This window comes from Pleuronectes platessa, chromosome 5, assembly GCF_947347685.1.
Source record: "Pleuronectes platessa chromosome 5, fPlePla1.1, whole genome shotgun sequence".
Taxonomy (NCBI): domain Eukaryota; kingdom Metazoa; phylum Chordata; class Actinopteri; order Pleuronectiformes; family Pleuronectidae; genus Pleuronectes; species Pleuronectes platessa.
The window spans coordinates 26,155,400-26,180,326 of record NC_070630.1 but is presented as its reverse complement, the minus strand read 5'-3'; the positions used below and the strand labels follow the sequence as shown (position 1 = coordinate 26,180,326).

Here is a 24,927-nt window from a genome sequence, read left to right as displayed (position 1 = left end):
GAGGGCAGTGGCCTACTTCAACCTTCTGCTCGCTCAGCGCACACATGCCGAGCACACTGGTTTGGTTGATCACCCGTCAGCTTGCTCACGATAACTTTCCCCAACTTGATTTGCATCAGCGAGCAGTCGCTGCAGTGACTCATCATACAAAATATTCCCCGTCGCATGCTTCCAATTTCAAAGTTACACTTTGAAATTTACATATACTTTTTAGGAACAGTAATTTGTGACACTTCAAAATTCCAATCATGTTTCTAAATTAAACTAAAACAGTCTTTTTGCAGGATTTCATTTCAGTTCATCATTGACTGTCTCACTAAACTACGTTTCTCAATTTTTTTTAATGTTTTAAATAGTTTTAATATAAATATTGTGTTTGTCTTATGAGGGGCCAGTGTGCAATAAAGACTACTAGTTACTATTCAGCTAAAATCAGAATGAGCTCTAGTCCCTTCAAATATGCTCTCCATTCATGATTCAGGGATTCTCAAAGCGATGGCTATAGGCACAGGGACTTTCTGCCATAGCTTGTATAAGTGAGCTGTGAGGCCTCAGGTTTATAGTGGCGGTGCATCAGGGGCGCAGTGAGCTGGACTCGTCAGACTGAGTACAGTTGAGAGGAGAGTATTAAGCTATATAGGCCCCTGTTCAAGAGTTGGCTGTTGTGGCTAATAGGTCAACCAGGATGGGCAGGGCAGCAGAGGAGGGGGAGGATGAGCAAGAGCTTTTTTAAGGCTCTTTCATTGGATGAGGTTTTGCAGGACAGGAAGAAAAGAAAAGAAATCATCTTCTGATTTCCTTTTAAGCCAGCAAAATATCTCATCCACTTGGTGACCAAATACAAATAGGAGGAAGTTTAACCTGAAGTCGTACCAAGTCTTTCATATATATGTGCATGCACCAACTTGTTGCATGCACCATCACTTTGCATCCTTGTCATCTATAGCTTTGATCATGCAGCTACAGCCTGATGACAAACCACACAAGGAGTTCAATCCAAGAAATAGTCCCAACCCCTGTGAAAAGACTTGTTTTCTTTTTGTTTTTCTGAATTAAACAAATGAGATATGACAGGAGTGGTTGGATCTGTCCGTTGACAATCTACAATGCCGAGCTAAGTCTCCTTGCTATACCATTACACCACGGACTGTATATAAACAGAGGCAATGTGACCAGCGATGACTGCCCCTGGTAGATGGCTGCAGTATAGGCCCTTAACTCCACCTCCTTCATGTTGCAGATGGGACATGGGTTTCTGTCATTTTAGGTAGCTCATATCACCCTGATGTGTGCTCAAGTTTAGTTTTAATTGGTTATTTACTGCTATTAAAACAGGGTGCAGCGTCGTGATGGACGGCTTTTACTGACTCAACAGTGGCTTGGCCCATATATGGGGTATTTTGGTCCCCCTTTTTTTTTTTAAACCGCAGTAAGTCAAGGTCTATGCAAATTTGTATGTTGTTTGATAGTGGCATCAATCATCAAGGGTTTTCTTGTAGAGGCGTAAAATGTCCAGTCCCTTATAGATATATATATATATAAGAAACTCAGAAACCATTGGAGAGGATTTATTTAATTTTCTAGTCAAACTCCATGAACGTGAACAAAGCTCATAAATAAACTAAAAACCCTTTCAGGTTATAACATGACTTTACCTCAGCAGTGCTTTGAGCATGGTGCTTGATGAGTGGCTGTACTGAGCAGCTGGGTCCACAACTATGCCACCTGAGTTTCACACGGATGTGGTTGCTCGCTTGTTGGTTCGCCCTGGTGCCTCGCGGGCAGTGGCAACATCACAGGGCCCCTGCTACATACACGTACAGAGCCCGTCGCGAAGCCCCTGGGTCTCCTGAAAAAGAATGGGACACTCCATTTATGTGTGGGCGCAGGTGTCGGCACACATGGATCCACATGTAGATGTGTGTTCATGCTCGTGTCTAATTTCATGGTTTTACTACTTTTTTCTGTCCCCGCAGTCGATTCACTTCTAGTGTAAAGTTCTTCTGGGTTTAAGAACTTATTGTAATTTGCGTTTGAGTCCGGAGAGAAACTCTTAAAGGATGAAGATTAAACATGAAATGCGAGTGGAGCTGCCAACTGTCACGCCTGAAGCAGGAGATACATGATTTTATGCTCAATCTCTCACCGCTTCCTCTGACTCGTCTCCTCTCACTTCTTAAGAGGTCTCACGCTTGGAGAAGATGCCGCTGACAAAAGGTGGATATCACGTATCAAACTGACCAACTGTGATGTTTTTAATGTTGTGCTCGGGCTTTAACATTTTAAATATATGTGTATTAAACCTACAACACCAAGCTATGGTAATTTGGAGGAGATTGGTGCACATATTGGTGTGTGTCCTGTTTTGTCTCTTTAGTCAGACTTAGTGTGAGTGTGTGTGTGTGTGTGTGTGTGTGTGTGTGTGTGTTCACACTCAACTCAGTGAAGCTGTGCCAGAGGCTCATCACATCACAGCATCAGGGGCATCTGTTTGAAACTGAAATAAAAGTAAAGCCTATGAATAAAAGAGCCCCATGAATAAAAAACACAGGATGCAAATGACTTGCCAGGCAGGGATTGTCTGTCTGCTTGTGTGTGTGTGTGTGTTTGTGTGTTTGCGTGTGTGTGTCTGCGTGTGTGTCTGTTTGTGTGTGTGCGCTCTCTCAGTCAAACTAAGGTGCAGCCATGATGGGATGGAGAACAAATGCAGGGTGAATACAACACTTCCACTTCTAACACCCTCTCTCTCTCTCTCTCTCTCTCTCTCTCTCTCTCTCTCTCTCTCTCTCTCTCTCTCTCTCTCTCTCTCTCTCTCACAAACACAAACACACAGATGTGTTTGGTTTCCTCATGTATTAATCAACAGCAGTTTTGACACTTGGCTCCTGAATGAGGAGACAGAGGTATTTTAACGGAGCCATGCAGTTAGTTCTCTCCTTGACTCCACCAGCACTGCCAGCACTGCCCGAGGTGACTTTATCAATTAGGAAAACAACAGCATCCTCTCCACCCTTCTTTAGTCCTCCCCTTTTCTGTCTTTCTTCTGGTTTGTCCTTCCTCTCTTTGCCTCCCGAACTGACTCGGGCTCTCCGTTCTCTCGTTCTTCTCTTTTCCTCCTAATCAATTCCAGCTCAAATTGTCTGCCCATTTTTATACAATAACGGCTTTCTCAAAACTTCACACAGACAACTGAAAACCTCACACACAAAATGCTAAACCTGACACTCCCTTTGAAAGATGACTCTTTGCTATCAAATCTCTTAACTGTTCACAAAATGGAACTCGTGTTTTCATTTGGTACACACAGCCATATTTTCAAATGACACACACATACCATTCATTGAGTACAGACAACTAAGCATTTGCTTGCACACTACCAAGCATTTACAGCACACTGAAGTGCAAAATTGAAAACACAATCATCTAAATGGAACACACCATATGAATGACAATGACTCTGGAGAATGAGCCATTTCTCCTTTTGTAAAATGTCTCAGTGTAGGTCTACTTTTTTCAAACATAAAACAGCACACAAATATGCAGCATAAAAAGGTTTATTTCGGTACACAAAGAGAACAGTACTATAAACCGGCCTGTCCCAGATGACAACGTGATCCATCTGCTGTGGGTCACCGATCTGACCAGGTGGTACCAGCAGGTCATGCAGGCCATCCAGGAAGACGAGGAGACGGGCAGCGTCATAGGCCCCTAGGTGGGCATGACGGTGCAACATCCCATGGTGATTCACTGCAGCACACATTGTGATGCTCCCACCACGCTGGCCAGGGACCTCAACAATATCCCGCTGGCCAATGACGTTTCTGCCCCGTCACCTCCTCGTCACCAGGTTGAATCCCACCTCATCATTAAAGATGTACTGGTACCACTCATCAGCTGTGTCATGCTCCTGGATCCACTGACACAGACAGCATGAGAATGCAAGTTACAGTATGGACACAGAGAGGTCAACACAGTGGGCTATAGTGAGACACTGTAGAAAAGGAATTATATTGGACTACAGTTACAATACATGCATGTGTCAGTGCTGAATGTATGGTACTTACAAGCAGAAGCTCTCGCTGTAACTCCTTCATGCCTGTGTTCCGTTCTAATGGGACCCTGTACACTTGTTTCATCCACATGGCATTCCTATGAAGAATACAGTCCAATGTAGAGAGGCTGACGGCCTGGACGTTTCTAAATGTAGCATGGTCAGCCAGGATCCTAGTTTTATTTGTCTGAGTGTGATAGAGTTGTTCTCACGAACCATATCTACAATTTCAGTCTCCTGTTCGGCTGTGTAAATGAGGTGAAATTGCTCAACAGACCTGAATGTTTAGAGATTTGAATATTTGTGTGTTGTAGGTTGATGCTTTGAGATTTTACTTGAGAATTGTGTGCAACAACTGAACATTGTGTGTAGTGTTTTGACAACAAGGTGATGTGTAATTGGCATCAGAGTGTAAAGAAGGAAAGTCAGAGTCTAATGCAGATAAGGGAGTGTGAAGTAGGGCCAAATTGGGTAAAGCGATTGGTACATGAAGTGAAGGTTGTGCAAATTGTGCTGAATTTTAGCTTTTTGTGTGTTAACAACTGAGAAAAACTGTAATATGAGAGTGAATGGTTGTTTGTCTCTGTGTGTCGGCCCTGTAATGGACTGGATGTCTAGGGTGTACCCTGCTTCTTATTTAATGTAAGCTGGGATTTGGCTGGATGGATTTCATAATTGACTCAACACACTTAACAAATAGACAAATAGGTTACTCGATATGCTTATGACTGAAATCAAGCATTTCTTGGCTTTATAGTACATTAATCATGGCACTCTGCCAAACTACCAGGTATTTTTGTCAATGCTCTACCGATGCTCGACCCGGAGGACAGCAATGCCTGCTGTAATGTTATCGGTGTGTGAACTACAAATAGAAACCGGAGACGGCCCCAAACCTGCCCACAGATTCTGAACATTCACATGCAGAACCTTTTTATAGAGATAACTCACAGATAAACAGATCCATTGCCAGTTAGATGAAGTTATTTTGCAAACTATGATGCTAAATTTAATCAGCAGCCCATGCCCTGACTTGTATCATCCCACAGTAACTTAATAAGGGGGACAACACAGCATTGATCTACAACAGGTACACGTAACTGTGGGCAGTAGAAGGCCAGCATCAGGGAGAGATGTCCATGTGAGTTTTTGCTTTTCTACTGTCAGTCACGCTGGTCTGGGTCCTGCTGAGCTGTGCCTCGGGGCAGCTCCGAGCTGCAAGAGAGAGGAGGAGAGAACAAGATGTCTGTTGATGGAAGAATGGAGAGACTCGGCTGTTAAATCCGGCAGGACGGGCGCCTCATTTACGTCACACCTATATATGCACCTCAGCCTGGAGATATGAAGAAGACTGCAGAACTCAGTGCAACACTCAGCCTTGGGCAGGAATAGATGTGAGAATGGAACAAAACAGAGGGAAAGCATAAACCACGAGGCTGTGTCTGAGTCTATCTCTCCATTATTATAATCAGTTGAGATGATTTCCATCGGCTTGTTTATCATATTCTATAAACAACATCACACTGTGAGGTTTTGTTTTTTATCCGGCTGGTCCTGTTTGACAACGAGCGGCTCAACTCATCCTTCACACATCAGACCATTTCCAGCATGGATATTCTGGACTCACCGGACATGAAGCATGATGGTGTAGAGCAGAAGTTTGTGCAATAATGAGGCAATGCCAAGCAATGGCTCAGTTTAGCTGGTGAGCAGTCAAGTCTCCGTCTTTTATATGTGTCCACAAAGGGATAGTGTACATGTCACCGAGGACAGACACTGATGAGTCTGAATATGCATGTGTGATAGTGGGTGGTACATATCGTGTGTGTGTTGAGAGTCAAGAGGCCATGTGTGCATTTGTGCTTTGACTGTATGTGCACATATGTTTGCTCGCACATGTGTTTGTCTGCTTGTTTGTAAGTGTGTGTGTGTGTGTGTGTGCGTGTATGTGTGTCTGTGTGTGTGTGTGTGTGTGTGTTCTTTGGTCTTGAGGGCTTACAGGCTCTGTGCGCAGAGGTTTCCTAATCCAGTGTTTTGAAATGAGCCCTCCAGCTGTTGTGGGTTTGAGAGACTGCAGCCTTGGAGGAGGCTCAGAGTTGATAAGATGCTCCTTCTATCTTCATTCCTCTAGGAGTTTTCTTTCTTTCTCTTATTCCTTCTTCCCTCCTCTCCCATTCCTTTTCTTTCTTTCTTTCTGTCTTTCTTTCTTACTTTCTTTCTATCTTTCTTTCTTTCACAGTTTCCTTCTCTTCCTCCCTCCTCTCCCTTCCTTCCTTCCTTTCTTTTCATCCTGCCTTCCTTCCTTCCCTTTCTCTCCTCTGTGAATCTTTCACATGCTATTATCTATGTGGTCAAAAGAAGAATACACACACTCGCACACATTCTGCTAAGTTCGTGATTGTTTTGTGTGAACTTCCTCCGTCTTGTTTGTTAATCCTCCAATAAGAACACACAGTGGATGAATTCGGTGCAGGAAATGAACCTTGTGTACATAGAGGATGATCAGATTAGAGTGGTGATCTAAGTGTGGGTTATACATTGTGTTTACAGTAAAATGGTTTGTTGATGCAGATGGGTGATTGAAGCTCATTAGTTGCATCGTGACTGAGGAGACGGTCGTGCTGCTTAACTCGCAGTCGCAGCATTCAAGCAATCGAGCAATCATGGTGAATTATACCTTTTGACATTCCAGTAGAATTTAACGCCTTTAAGTGAAATTCCTTGCACAATTTAAGGCCTTTCAAGAATATATCCCTTAGTGGTGTGGAGCAGGTTGAGCGCTGCCTATCTCCTTTGTGCCAGCAGTGAGCCTGGAGGTCGTGGTGTCTGCCAGCCGAGGGGACGCGTAGGAGGTCCAGCAGGTTTTGGACAGACAGAGACGGAGCAGCGGGCAGCCTGTCAGCTAGAATATGATGGCGATATGCAAATCAGCGAGATAGGAAGCCTAAAATTCTTAGCAGATGGAAAATCCAAATATGAACGACCTAGAAAAAAATTTAAATATATACAGTATATTGATGTATTAGGGGCTCATTGCTTGCACTTGACTGTGGCTTGATTCATCCTGCTGCACAAAACGACATGCTGGTGGTCCCCGCTAAGATCATCATCTTACATTATCACTAACAAGAACGATTCACAGGACATGATCAATTATTCTTAATCATATCAGTGCCATCGTCCTCCTCAACATGTTTAGATAAGATTACTTCCCACTGGGCTTTTTGGACATGGATACATGCATGCGGGGGAGATTTAACCTAATTTAGACTGTAATGTCTTTAGCCGGTCTAGAAATAGGATGCAGCATGTACATATTTGTCTCTGTGGGTCTGTTATGGCTGACAGCTGATTCGAGATCAAGAAAGCAGGTCCTCGGTTGCTTAGTTTGAAAGGCGTAAACCTTTCAGCGAACAGGATGAGGGAAATATCATTCAGAGTAGCCGCAACTATTCCCACTTGTCATGTCGATTTTTGTACATATGTATGGATACAAGCGGCGTTCCTATGAAATCAGCAGGATGCTAGTTGTTTGAGGGAAGGAATCACTCGAGAGGCAGCCCATCGTGTTTCCCCATTTAACTGTTACATATTTCATGTGATCCTTCACAGTGCGGTCTTGATGTTTGTTTATCTGCTGAGAGCGTTTCAAAAGAGGAGCTTGGTTCAGAAATCATGTTTTTTTTGCCATAAAGTTGAAAAGGCTGCGGCGAAAAGGACACATTGAGGAATTAAACACGACTTATGCTTTTAAAGAAGTTGCACATTTCAGTGTACACGGCAGAGGTTTTGCTTATTATTATTCATATTTATAGACCTACCTTTGCCTCGCTGTGTCGGGCTCTATCTGCCTCGATATCTGTGAGTAAGTAAGGGCAGGGTTTCCAATATCACCGATCCAGGTGATCAAACAGCCTGGGGTATGCATTGGCTGGGAGTTGCAGATGCTCTCTGTTCTTTTATACCTTAGTGATGAGTGCTTATCTACTCTTCTTCACCCCCCTAATCAGTGCCTCCTTTTTCCTGCAGTGTGTGTGCAGGCACTGGACGTGACAGTGTCCCAGAGCAGCATCCAGGTGGCCCGTGGTCAGGCGGCCGTCCTGCCCTGCTCTTTCACCACCAGCGCTGCCCTCAACAACCTCAACATCATCTGGATGGTGATACCGCTGTCCAACGCCAACCAGCCAGAACAGGTACATCAGACCAGATGCACCCACTGTGACAGAGCAGCCCCTTGGTTTTTACACACAGTGCTGAATTAAAGAAGTGTTAGAAAACATATTCTTGGTGTTTGGACCCAGCGGGCAGAGTGCAGCAGAAACACTTTGATAAGAGAATTGCTGTGACGGTTGTAATTACGTTCAGATTGTGTGTCAGTAAGCGGCCAGAGCTGCTGTGCACTGCTATGACTACTATGCTCGTACATGTTTGCATCTAACTTATCTTGCAATGCACCATTATTGAATATGCATCGTGTGGACGGCCGTACTGCTTCCCCACCTTTCACAGTCAAAGCAGGTACGCACAGGACTTTACTCTCGATCTGTACTAAGGTGTGCTCAGATGCAGCGCAAAGAGAATTTCAGAGTTTGCCAAAATGCATACAGGTGAAGGATAGGGGAAAATACACTGGTTAAGGTAAGTGGCCCAAATTTAGTTAGAAAGCACCTGAGAATTGAGAAATTAGCACATTGCATCCAGAGAGAGGATCTCTCCAGCACAGTTACATGACAGTAATTGCCATGCTATGGTTTATATAGACTGTGTTAATACAGTATGTCAAACGTGCAAAAAGAGGCTGCAAATCAATTTTGCTCAAACAAAGATTTCTCTTTCTGGTGCATCTGAATGCACCTCTAGGATGTTAGCTTTGTATGTTATAGATATTAGATGATCTTACTAGTATAGGTCTTGTAGGGAGCTACGATGGTGTATTAGTTGAAGAAAAAAGGAATTCATAGATTTGGAGAATGAAGTCATAATATTTTGAGAATAAATTTGTAAGTGAGAGGAAAATCACATTATGAGAATGAAGTTATAATTTTTCAAGCAAAATCAGTATTATGAGATCAGTGTCATAGTTGAGAATAAATTCTTAATATTGTGAGAATAAACTTACAGTCTTGAACCAATTTCCCCAAAGTCCACATGTTTTTTTCTTCAGAATAGACACAGTTCCTTACACAATCTTTTCAAAGTCCTATATCTAATCACATTACATGACATGTGTGACCTAAACTCAAATGTAAACTTCTAAAAATGCACAATATTATTTATTTGCACTGACTGATCTTCTGATATTCCCTCTGTTAAATACCTTTATGACTTTATTTTCTTAAAACTGTGAATCTATTCTCGTAAAACTTCAACTTTAGTCTTTAAGTCCCAGCATTTATTTTCTTCAACGTGAGCCTTACTCCATTGTGGGAAGCTTAAGGTGCCATAGTCTAGACAGTTCTATAGTAGCATGTAGACTTGTAGTGATGTGTGTCACTTTAAAATAAAGCTCATGTTACTGTTGTGAATCATTTTTGGGGCCATGCAGATACATTTTTCACAAAACACACTGTTTGATTTAGATTTAGGTTATGGCTTCACAGGAACTAGTTTTGTCTTACTGGCTTCCCGTCATCGTATCCTCCCTAACCCTGCTACTCTCTTCCTGTTTTTCCTCTCACCTTCTTCCCTTCTCTCTCTCTCTCTTGCTCCCCCCCTTTGAGGACTTCTGTGATTCCATTTGAGTTGTTTAACATGCAGCTGCAGGCCGTACAAGCTCACCTGCTTCCCTTCACTTTGAACTCCGGCGCTAGTCGGTCGTCCAAATAATACAATCATCTTCTGCACTAATTATCACACACCCACGACAGGCTCTATATAGCAGCTGTTTTCACCGCACACACACACACAAAAACACACACACACACACAAATACACGCATCTCTCTCTATAGTTGTGAGGACTCTCACCTTAACCATCACAAAAATTAAACCTATAACCTCAACCCAAACCTAATTGTAACCTGAACCTTAAAACCAGGCCCTGATCATCAAACAGCTCTTTGAAGTTGTGAGAAAATGTTCTCACAAATATAGTTTCACACCAAAAGCTGCCTGCACAACCACAGAAAGACATGAACACACTAACAAACAGACAAATCTGCATTAGACAGACTGCTGGTCCAACTGCAGTGCAGCTCCCCACGCATACATGTACATGCAGGGTTTGTATATATATATGCACATTAAACAGTGCATGCATGCAAAGGTCACAATGTGAAAACAGGAATGCATGTTTCCACACATTCAGTAATGCACACATGACAGAATAATGCTCTCATGTTCACACCTGTGGATAAAGGCTAATGCAGCTTCTTTCACACACACACACACACACACAAAGATGCTTAAAAGAACCAGAGTGAACGCGATCACGTATATATAGGCCTCATGGATGAATGCACGTGACTTTTAGATGGTGGGCGAGTGATGATGGGAGCTGATACGTGTAGAAGGTTGCATCACATTCATCTGGCTGTCATGCTATACCTCCTCGATGTACTGCATCACATTTAACACAACCACAGGGAAGTCCATATACATGTGGCCTGCACCTGGAAGGCCTGGGAGCAGTGACGCGGATTTCAACACGTAAATGAACAAACCCACACGCACACAAACTGAATACTCACATACAAGAGGGAACCAATATTGTGTGAACTCCAGCTCTGCCATCAGGGTGTGTCCGTGAAATTGGCAAGTTGTCTAAAAAGTGAGCGCAGAGATAAAGTGCTGCGTGGCGCGACAGTACAAGTTCAAGGTCATTTCAGAGGAAGAGAACGTCACACATGATTACGGCTGATGCTAAAAGCCATTAAGAATTACTGAACAGAGCTCCGTACACTTCTACACCCGCCCAACCTGTGTTAGCACTTTGGTGAGCTCACTTGGGCCACTCGCATCTCAAGTGACATTTGAATATCATGTTGAAATACAGTTGGACCGGGATGAGTGCGACCTATTAGAAGGCCGACAGTGCAGGCTCGGCAGATTACGTAATCCTGTTGTTTATTCTGCTTGATGCTTTATTTACCATGTTGTTTAAGATCTTGTCCTGTGCTCGACAGACCTAGGTCTTCATGGCTGAATGCACAGTATAGGCTATAGAACTTAATGAGTCAAGAATGAGCCTCGTATATTAAGTTTACGAGCCGAGCAATGAAGTGCCTGGTGCATCTGGAGTCTGTTAATTAATACTCGGGCCAGAAGATACAGCGATTTGCATTCAAAAAATGAACAATCAGAGGAATAACCAAATTATTCAATTAAATGCTTCATAAAAACTGCAATAGCTAATATTTTGATAATAACAATAGAAAAATACAAGTTGCCAAACTCTTGGGATTGGTTTGTTTAATGGAAAAAAAAATCTGTTTTACAAAGTAAATGTTCAAGGTAAGAGGCCCTTCATAATCAAAAATATATTTCATAATTCAATGAGGCTGTAGCAAATTCCCCACACTCATAGATATTAGTTCCCTTAATGATTTTTCTTCAAGATCAATGAATGTGAAAATATCAAAGAAACGCCCCATCAGGGTTTGAGGTAATGTTGTGAGTAGTTTTTGATAAATAGACAGAGGTGAAATCAGCCAGAGGTAAAAAAAAATAAAAATACAGCTGTCATGTCAAAGTCTAACCGTCCTCTTGGGATGTGTCACACTTTATCAGACATCACTGGTCCGACTCTTCCAGTCAAATCCGCCTCCAGCAATAAAACGTAACTAATGTAATGAGCTGCAGTCAAACTATGAGACATCATTTCTGACTGCTTGCTCAGATCTCAGCAGCAGACAGACAAAGTTAGCAACTATCTGGTGAACTAGTGGATTATTTTGCAGCCAAAGAGTCTGAGCAGTCAGTGGAAACATAACGTGACCTCGACCAGACTGAATTTTGGACATTCAATTCACCAGCTGGTCAGATGCATAACTCCAGTTGAAATGTTCATATCCTGCCTGTGTTCTATTCTATGTATTTGATTTATAGTGGTTGTTTAAGAAGATTTGCAGGAGTATACTTTAATTTTGACATCAATGCTATTAATGACCAAATTGTAAAAAATGGAGCAATTAAGGGAGAAAGTTGATTAAACCATTTTATAGTGAATACTTTTAATCCAACATGTAAAAAAAAATAAAGATGAAACTATAAAAACTAAAATAGTTTATATAACATAAATATAAAACCCTTCATCGATTATGTATACCATTTATACATTTTTTTAGCCAATCCCAATGGACATGTGGTGAGGAGGGGTGCACCGTGAACCAGTTGCTAGCGTATCGCAGCACCAACGCATAGAGATAAACAACCATTCAAACCTAGACAATTCATTTTCCCATTAATCTAACCTCAATCTTTTTGTTTTGGGACTGTGGGAGGAGTGTGGAGTACCGAGAGAAAACCCACACAGACATGGGGACAACAAGCAAACTCCACACAGAAAGACCCCGACTAAAGTGGGAATCGAACTTGAAACCATCTTGCTAAAAACTGCTCAGCCAAGCCTTAATTTAAAGTGTATTCATTACCTTCGTAAAGCTAAAACAACTTTAAATCTCTGTCTCGTAGTTTAAAATTCAGCTTTGCTTTGGACGTATCCTGTTTGTTTAATCAGATTATCTGAGGTGTTGAGCAGCAGTTTGCAACATGTAGCTCAGAGGAATGCATGTGTCTGTTTGGATGTGTGTGAACGTTCATGTTTGTGTTTATAATCTGTCCATCAATGTTGCTGTGATCAAATGTCCTGACCTCTGTCCTCTGGACTGCAAGGTGTAAAATACTGCAATCCACACACACGCACACACACACACAAACACACACACACACATACAAAACTAGACAATGGTTTTATGATCTCGAGCTGTTGTTTATCCTCTTTAAACTGTCTGCGAGCTATTTTGATTATTTATACTCTGATCAGAGCTCCAGGCTACTGCCACCACCTGTGAATCTCCTTCCTCAAACTGATTTAGTTGTTTCAATCGTTAAAATAGTTTTTTCAATACATTCTTGTAATGTAATTTACATGGGAGCACAACATCATTTTATATCCCCGTCCTTTCGAGAAAAGCCTGGTACGTGTCAGTGTTGCCTGGAATCTTTTAAAATCCATTTTTGCAACATATTCTCTCTCGCTTAGTCGATGCGAGGAAAGTTTTTGAAAAAGTTGTATCACTGCAGGACTTATGAAAACTTTTCTTTTGAATAACATTTCTAAATTATATTCCGTCTGAAAAATAAATCAAATATGTTTTCATCTTTTCCTGGAAAGGCAGCTGTTGATTTTACTGATTTTTATTTATAACTCTAAAAGTAGAAACTGTGCAGTTAGTGTGAAATGAGGCTCCAGTGAAATTGAGGTCATCGAAAATCTGTGTTGCAGAAATGATGTTAATCTGTAATTGAGAACATCTGTCAGGATATTTAAGATGATCAGATTATTATCCGAACTAAACAGTCTGCCAAGGAGGATGGATAACATACTGTAGACGGTGCGTTCCAATACCCCCCGAACGGAACCTTTCTCTCTCTTTGTTTGGCCGGTTCATGTCCTGATGTTCAGTTGTTTGATGATGGTGGAGAACACACTGATTAAATGGAAGAGCCTTTTTGCTACATGAATGCAGGAGTTTACTATAAGCACAGATCTGTGGAGAGAGATGATTCTTGGTGCAGGTCACATGCAGTATTAGGCCGAGCTGACATCCGTCCTGGGAGATCTGATCACAAGTGGACAGTGTTAAGTTCGTCTGTTCACACCTGTTATTGAAATGTGTCCCCTGTGACCACTTGTGATCAGCTCGCACTTCCCCAGCTCCATGTGCAAATAATTACATCCATTATTTGTGTTCACGAAGACTAAATTAGGTTGTTTTTTTTGTCTGTGGTTACAGATGTGTCTGATGACAATGTTTTGTATGTGTGTCGGCACGAGTGAGAGCGACAGAGGGAGCGAAAGAGAGTGAGCAAAGTTGGGAGGGGCACACACTCTGAAAGTTTCAATTATATAAAAAAAAGTATCATTATCGGAAGTAGCAGAAAACAAGTCATGTCAGGATTGTTATTATACAACATTAGTAAGAATGGAGACTGAGTCAAGGAATATTTAATGCCACCTACCCAAATAGCATACAGATGTATCATTAAAAGTATCATTATCGGAAGTAGCAGAAAACCAGTCATGTCAGGATTGTTATTATACAATATTAGTAAGAATGGAGACTGACTCAAAGAATACTTAATGCCACCTGACAGGATATCAAACAGATGTGGGAAACTTGGCAATGATGCAAAATAGTAAAATAGCACATTTGGGCCAACTTTGGCACCTTTGGTTGACAGGCAGTGTGGCTATGGTGTACTGGCCCAGATCTGGCAGTTGCCAATGTGGTATGGAGGCCAGATGAGGGATATTTGGGATGTGGGCCAAACCCGGGCCAAAACCATTTTGTTATGTGGACAAGATGGTGCCTAAACATAAAATATAATAAAGCTGCATTAAGTCACACATTCTCTGACTGTTTATCCACAGACTGAGGAGAGGTTATAGACTGCAATTAATAATTTCAGTTTCAAGTCATTCCTTCATATACAGTAATGTGATGTTTTTATTGATCAGCACAGAATATCTAAGTCAGTGGAAGTGCACAGTCACTTCCATCTGTGGGATATTTGTATTTGAGGACATTTCAGCAGGGAGTACGAGGAGCTGAAACTACAGTACAACCTTCAGCTGAACCCACTCTGACCGCTTAAAATCTACATCTCCTCAACCTTTGCTTTCAGATCCAATGTGGCTGGTCTCCAAGGGCTTATTACAGCCAAGTTAATGAATATGTACTGTACGCATGTAGTAACTGAGCTGATTTTAAAATGTACTGAGGGAAGTACTGCCATGAAAAAGAACTTCAAACTTCCTTGCAATTAACTATTTTTATCAATGTTGTCACTCTTGTTACTTGTTATATTGATCTGTTCACGAGGATAAAACCTGTTGGTCATTTGCACAAGCATAGCTACATTCACATGTGTGGTTTTACATATTCATTGTTATGATCACATGACAGCATGACAAATGCTACGCTTCAACCCATACCTTGGACAAAATATATAACTGATATGGGAGCTATTCATGGACATTCTCTGTTGATTTTGATTCATTACAATATCACTGCATCTGTTTTTTATCTATATTTTGATATAAGAAGGGCCTCCTCCACACATGCACTGAACTCTAGGGACCTCGGAAATTCTCTAGAGGAGAGCCTTTGGACTTCCTGCTGACATTCTCTGGCCGGTCCCCTTATAAACAATCTGAACATTTATTACATACTTTAGAAAATACACAGTATGCATTATGTCCATTCTGCCCAGACCACCTGCCAGAGGATAGATGGAGATAACAGCAACAGCTTACAGTCAGAAAATTGTCGAGAGGCTGTAGGGGTTTAGAGAGTTATTAAGGCTTTATTGAAATGATGGCAGAGTCCCTCGTGTCTGCGGCCAACAGGGTGTCAGTCAGAAGTAGGCTACAGTCATGGGACTGGTCCAGTGATGGTTACTGTGTGTGTCCAATTGTGGCTCACATGTAAAAGGTCGAACATGGAGAAAGAGAAGTTGTAGGATAGTGCAATGAGACAGGATGGTTGCACTGCGTGAGTGTGTGTGTGGGGGTAGGGTTTTTTTGGAGGGAAAATGCAGCAGAGTTTTACCGCTGGATGAGCAGTCCAGCTCGAGTTCTTAGGGCCGACCGCCATCTGAGAGCCAGCCATGACCTCTTTTCTCTCTGCGTCCAGCCACAAAGCCAACCAGGTCACGCGAGAGGATGAGGTGATTTACAGACACACACACACACACACACACACAGAGATGTGGCTCAACGCAGTGGACAGAAACACTTTGTGTGGTAGAACAGGTGGACACCACAAATATGAGTTGGATGTTTATGAGTTCAACACAGCATTGACAATGTTTATCTCTTTTTTTACATTTTCGGAAACAGGTAGGAACCCAGAAAACAGACACACACACACGCACACAAAGTAAGAACAGGTGTATCGCTCAGGTTAGGACCTCGTTTAATCCTCTGTTCATTCATGCGCACACAAACAAACAGAATGTTGTGTGTGGGGCCGATTGATTGGATCACTTTCACAAAGCATGCAGATTATATTGTCAGGTCACCAGGAGTGTAGAGCCGGGTCATCCCAGTGCTCGGGAGGGAACAAGAGCGGTAGTCACAGACACACACGCACACAGACACACAGGCACACAGACAGGCAGACAGACTCTGAGTCTGATCCTAACCATAACCTAAATCTATTGTTACCCAAACTCTGAAACAAGTCTTTGAGGACTTAATGCATAACCATCACAACCATCACTAAGAAATAGTTTACGAAGTGGTCTAAAATTCAAACTGGTCCTCACAATGTGTAGCCATCCACTACAAACACACACACACACACACGCACACACACACACACACACACACACACAGAGGGGATGCAGTTGCAGACTCTCATCACAGCTGAGGAGCTGCCTATTCATCTGCACATAAGAGGACAAAGCGAGCGTACTGCTCTCAGGAAATTGCAGCCGTGCAATTTACAACCGTTAAGCAGTAATGGAGGACACAAAGATACAACACTTTCATCAGACTATCAGAACTATCACTCTCACGCATACATACATGTGCACACACTGACACACACACTGGTGCTGGTTGTTTCCCTGCCTGGGTCTTTGAACAGTTCAATACGAGCTCTTTTCACCAAAGTGAATAGCCCCTCTGATTCCCCTCCGTGCTTTGTGTGCATGTGTGTGCCTTTGAATGTGTGTGTGTGTGTGTCTGAGTCCGCTGGTGAGTGCGCGTGTGATTGACTGGCTTGCATGCGCATGAGTTTGTGTGTGTGTGTCCTCTCATCTTTGAGGGAGCAGCTGAGGGGTGAGAGCTGTTTCCATGTGGCCCGGCCTCACAAACGGGCCGTTCAAACCAAGTCTGAGGTCAGAGGAGAGCTTTGAAGAAGAAAAAAGAAAGACTCTTTACTGCACTTTATTTTGGGTCCTAAGATGAGCTCACCTCGACCCGCTGGAGCAAACTCGTCTGCACAAGCTCTGGTTGAATTGGCACTGGAGCCGATTCCCTCTGCCTCCATTTCTACTCTTGGTTTCATCAGATTGCAGTTTATATGTTTCCAAGTAAAAAATGTTTTCAATAATGCATACACACACATTTAGTGGATGCTTTTATCTGAAGAACCGTACCATGAAATCACACTTTTAGCATGTACTTTATCCACTGGGCTAGAAAGACCACTTACAAATAAAAGGTTTTTATGTGTTTGTTTGTTGGTTTGTTTCTCAGGACATAACAGTCTTTTCTTTTTTATCCTTCACTGACACTGGCTGCAGTGATTTTAAGCCTGTCAGTGGATCTGTGTCTCCCTCTAGTGAGAGATGATTGTAACTGGCCATTAAAGGAAACGTCCCGTAATGATATTTATATACAAATCCTCCGAATGACACAAAGCATTGAGTTTTGTGACTGTAACAAAAGTTTTTTGATAGGATTAAAAACGTTCACGTTCCTGATTCTCAACGTGTATTTCTTTTCTTTTTCCCCACCTTCTTTACCCTGACCTCAATATATTTTTCTCCAATCCTTCCCATTTACTCATCGTTCCCTTTTCTTCGACTGTCTCTCTCTCTCCTACTGGTCCCACCTTCTGTTTTTCTCTTCCCCTCCCTGGGACGTCCTGCTGCAGGTGATCATTTACCAGGGCGGTCAGGTGTTCAGCCTCGCCAACCACCTCAATGGCCGTGTGGGCTTCGTGGCCACCATGCCAAGTACAAGTGCCTCCATCTTCATCAACAATACCCAGCTGTCCGACACTGGGACCTACCAGTGCCTGGTCAACAACCTCCCAGACAGAGGGGGGCGCAACATCGGCGTCATTGGGCTCACTGTGTTGGGTAAATAACCATACATCTCCATCATAATTATATATAGTGTGTCATTTTGTAAAAGTAAGAAAAGCTTAACAAACTTTTAGATATGATTCGGTCATATCTCCCTTAAATGCGACCATGTAAATATGTCTGTGATTTGCCTCATTTGTCAGTTAACATGAAAAAAAGACAATTGATGAATTTCAGGTTAACATCAACACTTGATATTTGGTAGCCTAATTTGCTAAAGTTATAGGTTATTATAAACTCTACATTATTTTAACGCAGGTTGAATCTCAGATTTTCCACTGTAAAATGACATTTGGCCTAATATTATGACTATAATCAAACATCTTTATTCTCAATGTTTTTTCTCAACATGGCCCTAATACTATCCTGCAAATTGTAGAGCCCTAAAGACAGTTAGACATCAATTTAAACACATTATAATTATGAAAAATTCAGTTTATTTTTCAGTTGATAAGTACCTAGAAGAATCCTTTTAGACAGAAATGTAAGCAGCACTGTCACGAATATGAGAATATCCAGCTTTTATGAATATGTAATTTCCTCTGCAATTAGGAACACATTACATTTGCTTTATGAAGTGGTTAACACGACACCACCCACTCTCTCCATCTGCCAGTGCCCCCATCTGTGCCAGCGTGTCGAATCCAGGGCACGCTGGATGTAGGCAGTGACATCATGCTGCTCTGCAGCTCGGAGGAAGGTATTCCCACGCCATCCTACTCCTGGGAGAAGCTGGACGCGCTGCCCAGGCTGCCGCACAACGCCATGCAAGGTATTACAAACAAGCTGGCCATCGGAGTTCCCTTTTGCCCAACCTTCTCTGGTAAATCTTACACACATAGCACAGCTCAGAATCACCATCCCAGCCACCTGTCATGTGCCAGGCCCGAACATCTCTCCGCCCGAAGGTTCCCCTCCTCTGATCCTGCTGAGGGGGGATGATGGATGGATGCAGTGATTCAAACTGTGTGAATCTGTGAACGGGTGTGTGTTTCAGGGTTGTGTTTGTGTTGGAGCCAAGTGATAGTTTTGTGGCGTCTCTCATGCCGAATACCAACCATAGCACAGTTCTGTCCCTTGGACTGGTGCTGCATTGCCTCTGCTTCATCTACACAGTGACCTAACATCCAACCAGGAGCAGGGCTGTTACACTGACAGTTGGTTTTCAGCATCAGAGATCCAGTGTAGTGGACTCTCCTTTCTTTTTTCCAGCTGTGCCCATTGCACCGTCAACTAATCTTCATTACCAGTCACCTTGGTTGTTTGTACACTACTGGTCAATATAAGGTTGATAGACACAGATAGCAGATATCAGAGTCCCACCACAGTCAAATAAATAGTATAAGCAAATTCAACCACAAAGAGTCATCAAGATCCCTTTAGGAAACATATATGTATCATTCACAGTCGATTCAGGCATTTCATTTAAATTAAAACTGGGTAATTACACAATTTTTACAGAATATTAGGACTATCCACATCGCTCTATTAAATCTGTCTCCTTTTCTTGATGATTTTTAGTGTCACCTGGTTCGACCTGTTACATTAAAAAGAATGACTCTCAGTTGAGCACACACCTCCAACAGTTTCCTTAAATTCAATCAAGCTTCACCAAATCTCACAAACAAATATCAGTTCCTTCAATGTGCCTCTTTATTATCAAGACCCAATGAATTATTTCCACATTCTTTCACCATGTTCCGAGGAAGTCTGTTTGGTTGTCTTTGCGTAATCTGGCTAACAAACCAACCAGCCAACCAATAAACAAACAAATGGACAGGGATGAAAACCTAACCTCCTTGGTGAAAATAAAAACCGAGCTGTATCCTGTATTCGTCCACAAATATTTGAGGTTGTTTTCTAGTGTTTGCATTACACGCTCGAATTCCTGGACAGATCGCTGTCTCCCTTGTCTCTTCGTGTGTTTAGTTTGACACGTGCAGACTTGACACCTGTCAGGAGAGCTGGTGAACATCTGACTCACTTGCAACAACTGAAGCTTTCTAAATCCAGTAGTGTACATCCCAGAGGCTCTGATCTCAAAACTCAACCCACTCATCATTTGTCAAAAAAAGCAGTTCACATCACTAATGTGCCTTGTATAGAGAGTACATTGCACCTACATTAAATGTGCTGAATGTACTTTAAACAAATAAGTTCATGTTTTATACATTTTGTGAACGACTTTTTCAGTGTATTATTCATGTAATATATCACACAGTATGTTTGTGCGCGTTGGCATGTTGCGTGATAAAGTCACTTTAATTACTGTGTGGTCCTGTGTGTGTGTGTGTGTGTCTTTGTGTGTCCTCCAGACCAGATGCAGGGGACTGTCACACTGAGAAACATCAGCACCAGCACCTCAGGACTCTACCAGTGTACCTCCAGCAACGTGATTGGCAAGAGCACCTGTCTGCTCAACCTGCAGGTTGTAGCACGTAAGTACGCTAACATGCACTGCGCCTTTCCTGTTGGATTCGTGTGATCCTCTTATTGTCGTGTACAGGCAGGCTGTCATGCACCTGAGTTTGTGCACGTTGACAGATTGACTCGTTTCTTGTCTTTCTCAGATGGGAATAAAGTCAGAGGATTTCTCCTTGAATGACTCTTGTCAAACAGACACATATACAGACAAAGAAAAACAACAAGCAGAGGACAAGAGCAGAACATCTTGCAAACAGCAGCACTCTTTGTCTCTGACACCAATCGGATGAAGAGACAGAGATTGGGTTGGGGTCATTCAGGGTCAGACAGTTTGGATAGTTTGACAGGAGGAGCTGTAACGTGGTTTTTGTCCCTTTTTCTTCTCCCCCAACTGACAGAACGTGTCAGGCCTTAACTCAGTGTCAGGCATGTCTGTGTGCTGAGTCAACTCAAGTGACGATTCATATTGCTCAGTATAATTCATTTAACTCAAGAAATAATGAATGAGTAAGAGCGATATGACGCCCTCTGCCCACAAATCAAAGGAAAACCAGGAAGACCCAACCTTGTTTGAATGCTTCCATCAACCAGTGCAGTTCCATCTACGTTTTTCTCCAGATTCATATAAGGTCCCAGTGAACATGTTTGCCAAATTTGAAACAATCTCTTGAGGTGCTCCTGAGATCGAACTGCAGGTCTCACCTCCTAACATAAAGGGGGACTGAACCTTCACTATCAGAACATTGTGGAATTAAATCCAATGAGAACAGACTGACTAATTCTCTTTGGGTCCCCTCTGAAAACCCTTCTTTTTGTTAAAGCCACTCAAAGGTAAGCACTTTGAGTGGTAATCAAGACTAGAAAAGCACAATATAAATACAGATCATTTACCATTATTATTATGATGATGATCAGAATCAGAATTCTCAGAATCAGAATTATTTTATTTGCCGAGTATGATTGCACATACAGGAAATTGCCTTGGTGTCGTTCGTTTGTGCAGTGAACATAAAACAACAATATAAAAACAACAATATAAAAACAACAATATAGAACAAAATATATACAGTACCAGAGTTATGGGCACGTGCGTGCTAAGGTGCAGAGATTGATGATGATGATGATGATGAAGATGTCAGGTGACACTTTGTGAAACTGTCCCCACCTGTCTCCCTGTGTTGCAGCTCAGCCTCAGAGCGTGGGTCTGATAGCAGGGACCATTGCCACAGGGGTCCTGGCAGTCATCATCTGTTCCCTCTTAGTGGTGGTCACACTCTTCTACTGGAAGAACAAGAACAAGTACGATGAAGAGGAGGTCCCCAACGAGATCAGGTCGGTCAAAGGAAATTGGCAACCTCCAAAAGCTGGTGTAAAAGAAAACAGATGATAGATAATTATAAGGGATTGTTATAAGCATATATAATAGACTTTCTCAGAGTGGAAACTACATCTCTGCTCCATCATTTGTAAAAGGTGATGAGATGTGGCTCTGGCTTTGTGTTTTCTATTGTAGAAGTGTCAGTGTTGCAGTCTCTAAGAATAAAAAAAACCGCAGGAATATAATTTAAAGTTTGGAGCGCTCGGCTTTATTTTATCTGCTGGCAGCAATCTGTTGGGGCTAATTTGTCTGTTCAAACAGTCTGTGAAGCTTTGCCACTTGTACTAATGGGCTCTCTCATCTAAATCCCTCCAAGAATCATTTGGAAGATAAATCATTGTTCACATATCCAAGGTTGGTTGATAGGGTTAACATCTGCATCATTGTGAGCTCAACTCAAATCCCACATTAACTTTTTCCCTCAAATAACTGGGCTTTCTCCAACTTACAGAAAAAAAACAATGAAAACATTTGATCCCAACCAAATCTGCCAGGAATAATTTTTAAATAATTAAATCATTACAATAGCCCAATCCCACCATTTAGATCTCCAAGTTTTAGTTTTTCTCTTTCGGACCATGTGAACATCATACTTGTTGGCACATTTGCTTCTGTTGAATTACTTGCACTGGTGTTCTAGTTATTAAAACCACCCACTGTATTTGACTGGGTCCAAAAAGATGTAAGATTAGAAATGATTAAATAAACAGGACTAAGATTTTCTGTGAGTTGCAACTTGACTGCACAGAAAATCTTTAAATGTTTAATGATTCACATGCATCAGGGATCCGTGCAAAATATTTCAAGACAAACTAATTGGCAATCTCGCTGCTATCACTTCTCATATTTGTGACATCTTCACGTGAAATCCAGTAAGTGAAGAAGCCTCGAGTATTCAGAGTGGAATTGGAATTAGCATCAGTTTTTGCTCTGATTAAATGTTTGGTCACATTAAAAGCCATGATGTAATCATAGAAGCTTTTAATGCCCATTTAAAAAAGTGTTTAATAAAAATGAACAGATCAGTCAATGTAAGAAGTATAATTCATCTGCTGATTTCAATGCCTTTTGTGGACTCATGCAAATTACTGTTGACAGATGTGATCTTAATGTACGATGATGTCGAGACGGTGTGAACATTTGCCTGTGCTGTGATCTTATTAAATTAGCAAATCAGTGCGACACAGAATTGACTTGTTTCTATAAACTATTTGAAAATCGACAAGGAAAGACACAAACCTGAATCCGTTAATCTTATCAAACTCTGAGATTAAACATTATTCCATAATTGCTATTTTGACATATTCATCGTTGTATGTGGTAAGAATATAAATGGATATAAAGTGGTGATAGTAACTGTCTGAATTGAGCACCTGTCTGTAAGAAGTGCACTTTCAAAGCAGAAGTCAATATCGCAGTCACTTCTAAAAGAATTAAGAATACGTTATAAAACTGCCATTGTGAAGCTGTTTGCCAATTTAAAAGATTGAGCACCATTTGTAATCATTGTTTTTGTTAATGCTACATCACAACCATTGTCAGCCTATAGCTGATTATGTACCAATCTAGCACAAATATTGCAATTTCAGCATTAAAGTGAATTACTTTGCTGACCAGCAGCTGTCTCCAGTGGTGGGGAAATTATGCTTTCATTTCTGCTGAGTTTGCATTCTAATCAGCTTGCTATAGGCCGGCCAGCCAGTATCACCACTTTCAATTCGTGATTCCTCATCGCGTTGCTGTAGACTGGAGTTCAACACCACCAGCGTCTTCAAGATATATAGACATAAAACCTACACTGTCTGCTAAGAGAGGATGAAACGCTCCAAAGAGCTGAAGGGAACTGTAGTTAGGTTATGATTCCCTAGAAGTATGTCAATATGAGTAACCTCTTTAATATGAGGGTTGTCCACAAACCAGAGAGTCACTGGTTCAATCCCCAACTCCTCCAGTCCACAGGCATCCTTGGTCCTAGACCTAGACAGTGGACCCTAAATCAGCCCTGATGGCTCTTCTGTCAATGTGAATGATGTGATTGTAAAATGCTTTGAGCGGTCGTGAAGACTAGTAGAGCTCTATATAAAAAGAGTCCATAGACCATATCATCCATTGTTTGATATTAAATTATTGATGAGATCAGTGAAGCTGCTTTTTTAAGTGGTAGATGTTTGTCCAACGTCTCTTTGAAATCTCTCCTCAACAGAGAAGATGATCTCCCCCCGAAGAGGTCTTCATCAGTGAAGGCTTTCCACGCAGATGCGTCCTCCTCAGAGAACGACACGCTGACATCAACCAACACGTACAACAGTCGCTACTGGCACAACCCCAAAACCAACTACGACACCAACTCCTACACTCGCTACAATGGAGACACACGCCAGACCTTCTCCACTGCTGCCCATGGCGCTCATGGACACGGACAGGCCCAGAACGCAGGACACGGCAACCATACAGTGGTCACAGCCCCCGGCTCAGCACCGCTGTCCCGCCATGTGCAGCCCACGACCGCAACGACGACATCGTTTGCTAACGGCAGCCACACACTCCCACCGCCCAAGACTCTGGTGGTCACGACGAACTCGGCCCCGTCCCCTCCCGCCATGGTGCGCAGCAACGGCTCGGTGAGCCTCAAACCGGTGGTGGCGTCCACACATGGGCAGCACACGCACTCCTATGCCGTGAGTCAGGCCACGCTGGAGCGCATGGGGGCGGTGCCGGTAATGGTGCCCGCCCAGAGCAGAGCGGGCTCGCTGGTGTAAAATCTGATTTTGCAAAACAAAACGAAACAAGTTTTTGTTTTTTGGATGTTTTGAAATCCACTGATGAAAAACAGACTGAATACGGGCTGAAGCAGCCCACTGCCCTTTACAACTGTGTCTTTCTGTATGTCCTCACCTTTTTATCTCAAATCAAACTGGGATTTTAAAGCACCGAGTTCATTTGATGCCAATTCCTTCATGTACAGGAACCTCCATGTTGTGGACAAGCACTACATGGAATTTATCCATCCCTTTATTGGATGGGTTGTTCTG

General features: G+C 42.3%; 1 protein-coding gene across 4 annotated transcripts in view; it reads left to right on the top strand.

Annotated features, from left to right (window-relative positions):
• igsf11 (immunoglobulin superfamily member 11) overlaps positions 1-24,654 on the top strand; it is a 105,682-nt gene extending 81,028 nt beyond the window's left edge. Inside the window, exons 2-8 of one of the 4 annotated variants that reach the window (XM_053422843.1) lie at positions 8,081-8,244; positions 17,880-18,087; positions 18,710-18,865; positions 20,409-20,531; positions 21,702-21,849; positions 24,099-24,310; positions 24,410-24,654. In XM_053422843.1, the coding sequence (XP_053278818.1) occupies positions 8,081-8,244; positions 17,880-18,087; positions 18,710-18,865; positions 20,409-20,531; positions 21,702-21,849; positions 24,099-24,310; positions 24,410-24,654 (1,256 nt within the window). Of the gene's footprint in view, positions 1-8,076; positions 8,245-17,879; positions 18,088-18,709; positions 18,866-20,408; positions 20,538-21,701; positions 21,850-24,098; positions 24,311-24,409 lie in introns of those variants that run through there. The other 3 variants (XM_053422845.1, XM_053422846.1, XM_053422844.1) reach the window with 3 other exon arrangements.
• Positions 24,655-24,927: the final 273 nt, after the last annotated feature.